The sequence below is a fragment of the Ammodytes marinus genome (assembly GCF_949987685.1).
Source record: "Ammodytes marinus genome assembly, chromosome: 11".
Taxonomy (NCBI): Eukaryota; Metazoa; Chordata; class Actinopteri; order Uranoscopiformes; family Ammodytidae; genus Ammodytes; species Ammodytes marinus.
Genome location: NC_137215.1, coordinates 15,972,249 through 15,979,736, shown reverse-complemented (window position 1 = coordinate 15,979,736; position 7,488 = coordinate 15,972,249). Strand labels below are relative to the sequence as shown.

The following is a 7,488-nucleotide window of genomic DNA, read 5'->3' as shown; positions in this document are numbered from 1 at the left end:
GAGCTACCAGGGCACCACAGACAGGAGAGGAATTATTATGATATTATGATTTTTTTTTTAAACGTTTTAAGTTCCAACCAGAATCCTTTTTATTCTCCCCCTTGGTTCTTCCTTATTTGAATAGGAATCTGCCATAATGTAAACTAACCAAACAAACAGAGGCTTGAGAAAAGATCTTCAGATGCCGTCAGTGTCCCACCTGAGCTGGATGTAAGGTTCTGGGCAGGCCAGTGTAATTATGTACTGCTGTTGTTTCTCAATGAACTGTACTGTGATATTACTGCCTTAGGAACCTCACATCATAACACCACAATACTGCTCACTGAGGGAGAGGAGGAGAGGGAGGAAGAGGAGGGGCGAGGAATGAGATGTCTTAAATATACTTTTAGACTGCAATTTTCTGTTCTTCATTGCACCTGAAATGAGAAAGGAAATGAGATTACACATGGCTTAGATTTTCAGTTTAGTTATATGAAAATGTTTTCTGTAAAGATGCAAATAGTGATATTTTCTAATTATTGGTACAGTAAATGTGATTTGATTATTATTTTCATCGGCCAATTAAGCGTTTTGATTTGCGTCACAATTGTGTTCAAATTGCTTTTCTTCCCAAACAATTTGCTATATTTCAAACTGAGAAAATCAGCAAATCTTCCCTTTTTGAGAATCTGGAATTGGCAATTTAGCTTGACAAATTATTGCAACAATTTTTCAAAAGTTTTGCCTTTTAATTTTCTTAAATTTACCATTTAAGCCCTTTAAAAGTTTCCTTTTTCCTGCATCTACACAGGATTCTTAAGGCATATCTGAAAACAACACTTGGACTAAAGGAAAACAATAGTCATTTTTAAAACTAGCAATGGTTGATATTGATTTTCTTACTCGTACAGTTAAATTGTGCCACTGTCCACTGATTGTCATATCAATAATGCGCTTGGCCACCCAGCTTTAAGCTGTGCTATGTTCAACATGTGAATTATCTATCCAATCCTCTGCTTCCTGCTAACAAACCAGTCAGCTGTAATATTGGGTCAAAATGTGTCAATCTATTGTGCTGTGTGTGTGTGTTTGTGTGTGTGAGAGAGGGTGTGTGTACATGTCTATGTGTATATATACATTTCCTTATATGGTCACAGGGTTTTGTGTGTATGTGTGCGCATGTGAAATGAAAGAGGAAATCCCTGGAAGTCTAACTTAACAAATATGTGGGCAACAAGAGAGTTGGAGGAAGGTGAAGAAAAATGTTTGTGACAGGAATAGTGAAGATGAGGAGGGAAGGGAGGTTCAAGAGGACAATCAGTTGTGTGATGTTACGCAGGGTTGGACCTTCTTTTCTCTTTCTGCTAAACAAAACAGGGATTGCTTTGGTTCTGGATTAGTTTGTTTTTTTGAATACGTTTCCTGAGATGCCTCATACCCCCTCCTTCTTTCCCTCCCCCTCCACCCATCCACCTGCACATACATCTGCCAACCCGCCTCACTGCAAATCCAGTCGTTGTGTATCGCTAGTTTTTAAACCTTAGCCTTGCTGTGTGTATGTGTGTTTTTGTTTGTGTGCGTAAACTGGTTATACTGTACCCCAACACCCCTCAAATCCCTCTGCTAGATTATTACTGTCCCTGCCTCTTTTCCCACGCTAGTTTCCCCCCCCGCAGCTTAACTGTTAAAAATGAATAATTGTAACCATAATGCTTTCAGTGAATTCATCATCCACTAACTGTTGCTCTCGGCTTGTTTAGCCATACCACTTCTGATTCCTCCGCTAAACATCAGGATGGAGTTGCACCAGCTCTTCGTGAATCTTTCTCTTAAATTAAAGTTACAGACCTAGGATTGACTCAATGAAGTTAGCAATGTGTAACATTGGTGACTGGGGAACATTTAATCAAAAGTTATCAAAAGTGGAACATCTTAAACATAATGTTAACCTCAATTGGTCAACTATTATTAGCAAATTACCGATAGTGCTGTCAATAAACAGTTAGACCTGGCTGTTACTTTGAGTAAAATTGTATTAAGGACATTGTTGGTAAATAATGAACTAATACATGGTTTCCCTTTGGGCCTGCAATGTTTATTTAACAGCAACCCAACATATTTGTTCTTTTGATATCTATTCATGTGAAGTGATGACACTTATTTACTTGCCATCACGTAGATGGTTTAGGTGCTTGAAAGTATCTTAATTATGGAGTAATCAATTTGTGAGATGAAGATTAAATTCAGTCTATTGATGTTCTTATAGCAACAAGGTCAGCAAACTGTTAGCCTTCATACATATCTGGATGAAACACTGAGATAGGGAGTGTTTAAAACTGGCTACGTACAATTTATATTCAGCTTCAGCAAGTTAAAAGGACAAAAGAGCTGAAACAGAGCTGCAGTTTTGGTGATTTTCAGCCTTTCACATTAAAGGTATTTGTTAAATTCAATGTTAATGTAAAGAATATTTCTACACGTTAAGGCTGAATTTAGGTCAAACTTCCCAAACCACAAAGTAGCCTAAACAAAAGACATTGAGTCTCATTTAACATCACACATTTGAGCCTGGATGGTCAAACGATAACCAAGCAGTGCGACTGCTCACCAATGTCCACGCTTTTACCCCCAACTCTCATATAGCCTATCACCTCCTTTCTCTTGTGATAAGACCCCGCCCCTCCCCCTCATCCTTGTCTGATTGGTTATAAAATACCGGCCGCTAAACAAACGCAACAACCATCTGTTTCCGGCCGTGGTCCCCTCCTCTCCTTGATCGACAGTTTCATCTCCATCATCTTGTCCTTCTGTTCTTGGTGGCCAAAACAAAACGAGGAAATGTAATAATCATTGTTTGGTAATTGTTTTTAGTGATATGTTTTTGGAGCGTTACGAGTATTTTCTAACATGTTACAATAAAAGATTGTAGTGTACAAATTCACATTTATAAAATATATATATAGATATATATGAGAAATGTATGTTCTAATGCAATAAAGAGAGATTAAGAATTATGAAAATTGGACCAATTTTTTACTATTTAATTTCTTGCAATTGTTTAGGTGCATGTGTTTATTTTCTGTAACTGTTTTTTTACACTTTTTTGACGCATTTTTCTTCTTGATAATTTAAGATTCTGAAGAAGAAATTATTATTCAAGATTTTGTTTTCCCTAACTAATCTTTTCACTAGTTAGGATTCCATTTGCATTTAACTAGGGAGGGGGGGGGGGAACTCAATGACATAGGCCTACTTCACAATAGTCAGGCCGTGAATTACAAGGCAACGTACCCAACACACACCCCAAAACTCTGCCTTGTAAAAACCATAAAATATTTTGCCGTGTGAGGCCTCTGGAAAGGTTGAGAACATGTGACTGAGTCCAACATGTACTGCAGTAGTAGCAAAACCCCTACCAATTTAAGTCTTTCTACAGAGTCCCTACCAATTATCATATCCTCTAATCTTCAACTCACTTGTTAAAGCATAGCTAAGCTAACGTTAAGCTAGCAGTTCAAATAACTGAAATTGGCTCAAAAGTCACTCAAATAACACAACAAGTAAGAAAATATTTCTTTATTTGGAGAAGTTGATAGATGATTATTATAACAGATACGTGGCTGCGTTGCGCTGTACCACACAGCAGCTGAAGCCGCTGCGGGGCGTGTCAAGGTGCTTGACAACGTGCCATTGGTCGGCCTTTTCATCGTAGCGCTCCACATTACGGAGTGTGCCGTGTCTGTTGAAACCTCCAGCCACATACAGCTGGTCTTCCAACACTGCCATGCTAAAGCCGCTGCGACGGTGCATCATGGGATTCATCGTGTTCCATCGATTTGATTTTGGGTCATAGGCGATGACTCTGTTCAGATGCCAGACGCCTCTGTAGCCACCAACCTATGAGGAACATTATAATTGTTTTACCTGAGAAAAAGAACTAATGCCACAAAATACTCTATTACACGTAAAAGCTCAACCCTCCCAATTAAAAAAACGTTTTACTAGCCACTGTGAATAAAATGTGAAAATGTTTTTGTTTCATTATAAAATGTAAAGGTGTAGGCTACTCTGTGTGTTGGAGATTACATCAATGTTTTGTGCTCTGCTTACTACATAGATTTGGTCTTTGTAGGCGACAGCCTGTGCTGCGCTACACCCTGATTCCATAGGGGCGATGAACGTCCACTGGTTGGTGTGAGGGTTGTAGCACTCAGCAGAGGACAGAACCTCATCCCCATCAAAACCACCGAAAACGTACACCTAGGAAAAATGAAATATGATATCATCAGTTATTTTCAGCGTCATATGTGACTGTATCGCTGGCTTCTCCAAGTGGCTATAAAACTTAAAGGTGCAGTGTGTAATATCAGAATATTTGGTGTAAGAATAAGTGGTGAAAGTTTTGGATTGGAGGTCGCATAACATGCTCATTTTCAGGTTCAAAATTGTAATTTGGGTCTCTACTGAAAACTGTTTTCATAGCCTGGTGTCCATTGTTGATTCTCCTTTTTTATACTCTCTGAAATGGTCTGTTTTAGAGCAAGTCTCTTAAGCCCTGCCTTCCGAAAACCGCCCAGTCTCCTCGGATTGGCCCTGAATCTACCGGTAATTGCCGGTTTGGAAACCGGTTGAGGTGATCTGTGGGTGTGCTTATCACAGCCGGGGGTAGTGTTATTGTGACATTATGGGGTAACACACCTAAACAGGGTGTTTGACCAAAGGTTTTCAGAAAGGTGGATGTGGAGAAACAGAAAGAGGGTTGTTTATTCTCATGCTTTGGCAGTCTCTAGTCACACCTGGGAACTATATTAATGTTGAAAAACCATGAAAAAGTTAATTTTGCTTAATAGGTGACCTTTAAAGTTTTTCTTCCAACTACCTTCCCATGTAGAGTTGCGGCGCTGGCGATGCCCCTGTGCTCATGCATTGGTGCGATCAGAGTCCACTGGTTGGTGTCGGACTGGTATCGTTCTGCAGTGTTAAGTTTGTCATGTCCATCACTGCCTCCTATGGCATATATGCAGCCGTTTAGCGTGACCACAGTGACATAGCATCGGGCTATGTGCATTGACCCAACCTCTTGCCATGTTTTGGTGGCCAGGTTAAACTTCTGTACGCTGCTTAAGTAGTTAACTGAGTCAAAGCCTCCAATGCAATAGACAAATCCATCAAGGAAAATGCAACCGTGAAACGCTCGAAGAGCCTCGCCGTTGTGGTTCACCCTCACCCATTGTTCAGTTCGAGCGTTGTATAAGTCAATCCTGTTGGTTGGAGAATTGTTTTCCCATCCCCCGATAGCCAATAGCAGAGCAGAGGGCAGGCGTGTGCGGGTCAGAGGTCTCTTCAAATTGGACTCACGCAGGGTCTTCATGGCGTTGATCACCATGGTCATGGACGCCAGACTCGTCCTCACCAGAGCATTCTTGCTCACAGTGTCAACCAGGTACTTACTAGACATTAACAGCAGGCGCACCTGGACAGAAACCAGAAAGAGATGGAAAGAGGTTTTTATCTACAAGGAAATCCTAAAGTTATTTGTCATTCCGTGTACCACATGGTTAATATGCTTATGACTCTTCCTCAAATTCAAGTTTCCTGGCATAGCCTGCAGAAGGAGCTCCTGCCTTCAGGATTTATAGTGACTCTCAATACATTCAAAATTAAAATCCTCTGATGATTATAAGCAACCTGTAACAGCAAACGCACTAGAAAACATCTTTAGGGCATCAGGCACCGGAATCGTAAAAACACTTCCACTTTTGTCCAAAGGGGCCACTAGAATTAACAAAAACTGAAAGTTCCTCGTAGTCACTTTTATGCTAGAAGGATAAGACAATCCTGATGAAAATCTTTGCGTCTTTTATAATCCAAGTACCTGTGTACCTGAACTCTGTGATTTAATAGATGAAGTAAATGTACTTGGAGCAGAACTAACTTGAGGTCCAGCCTTCAGATACCTTGCTCAGCAGCGTGGCCATGTGAGCGCTGCGTTCCTCAGGAGCGTAGTCGATCCAGCGGAGGATGGCCTCAAACACGGCGCTCTCCTGCCTCACGTTGAGCTGATCCTTTTCGATGAAATCCGACAGCTGCTGCACAGAAAGCTGCAGGAACTTGACACAGGATTCCACAACCTCCTCAAAGTGTTCCAGGATGTAGAGGTAGGCCTTTTGCTTCATGTCAGGACATTTGTGGAAGTCCGCCAATATCCACATGTCAACGCTGTTCTTGAGGCAAAGCTGCTGCTCCAAGAAGTTCCAGCAGACCTGCATGATGCCCTTGACCGTGAAGGAATCTGCTCCTGCCAACAGATCCAGCACGTTCCCCTCCGTCACCACGACAGAGCCAGTGTAGGCGTATTCCAAAATCAGGCTCATTATAGTGGGTGTTACCTCGGGGAAACTGTAGAACTGCGGCTCTGATGAGGACCGTTTCATGCAGAAGAGATCTCTGTGGGGCCGGAAGACATTACAAAATCAAAGGAACTAGTGGAACATGTTTCTGCCTTACTCGTACTTCTACAATTTCTGCTCAAACCTGCACCTTGTTGAACATAGCCTGATTGATCTTTTTTCTTATTTTTTAGCAAAATCAACACTGCAGACTGCAGAGATATTGTCTTTTATATTCCATTATTTTTCCTTGTCAAAACCTGCCTACATTACCCGTAATGTAAAAAGTATACCGCGTCCTTTTAAAACCTCCTAAATGGTCTGCATTATTGTGCATAAATCATTAAATTAATTAAATACTGAGTCCACCATAACAACGTTGATCAGCTCACCTGAAGTATGAGCTGCAGCCACAGAGGACGATACTGTGGGCTTTAAACTCTGCGTCATGGACTCTGATCGCGATGTCGCACAGATGTCCCTCCAGAAGGAGCTCCTTAAAGACCGAGTTACATAACATGGCACTCATCGTTATAATGATACTCAAGCTTTCTTTCTGATGTGGTCCTTCTCTTTAAAAACAGGACAATATTAACTTTTTGAGTTAGTAATTAACATAAGTATTTTAACCTGCTGGACAGATTTTACCAGATTGTTTTTATTTGAAAATTATGAATTTCAAATTCTCATGGTCACATTCTGTTCTTTACATCATGCATTCAACAAAAATGTACTTTTATTTGTTACCTTGTTCAAAAAATGCTTTGTTGTTTTTGGCTTTTTAACATTGTGTTGATACGTTTTAATAGCCAGCCCTGCCCATTTTGCGATACAAGTAGTTGCTAAAGGCCCCCTCGAAATATTTTTGTTGAACGAAAAAGGAAAATAATTAAATAAAAATGTAACCCCCTAAACAAAAATTGACATTGGTGCCATTTTCACCAACAAATAGTGAGAAAACAGTAATATGAGAGACGTGAATTGGACAGTTTAGGAGGACGGTCTCCTATGCAAACCCTCCCAGGATTCTGTGTTGAAAAAAACAAAAAAGTTGAACTTAATGAAGGATCAAGACAAGAAGGAAAGTTAAAGGGGAAGTAAGTGATATTTTTTTGTTAAA

At 40.4% G+C, this 7,488-nt stretch overlaps 1 protein-coding gene across 1 annotated transcript; it reads right to left on the bottom strand.

Annotated features, from left to right (window-relative positions):
- Nucleotides 1–3,582: 3,582 nt before the first annotated feature.
- Nucleotides 3,583–6,897, bottom strand: LOC307257626 (kelch-like protein 10; the record flags this gene model as incomplete). The annotated part of the gene is made up of 5 exons (XM_080036885.1): nt 3,583–3,876; nt 4,090–4,239; nt 4,859–5,452; nt 5,937–6,426; nt 6,761–6,897. 5 exons carry the CDS (start codon nt 6,895–6,897, stop codon nt 3,583–3,585), a joined length of 1,665 nt encoding a protein of 554 aa, XP_079893011.1.
- Nucleotides 6,898–7,488: the final 591 nt, after the last annotated feature.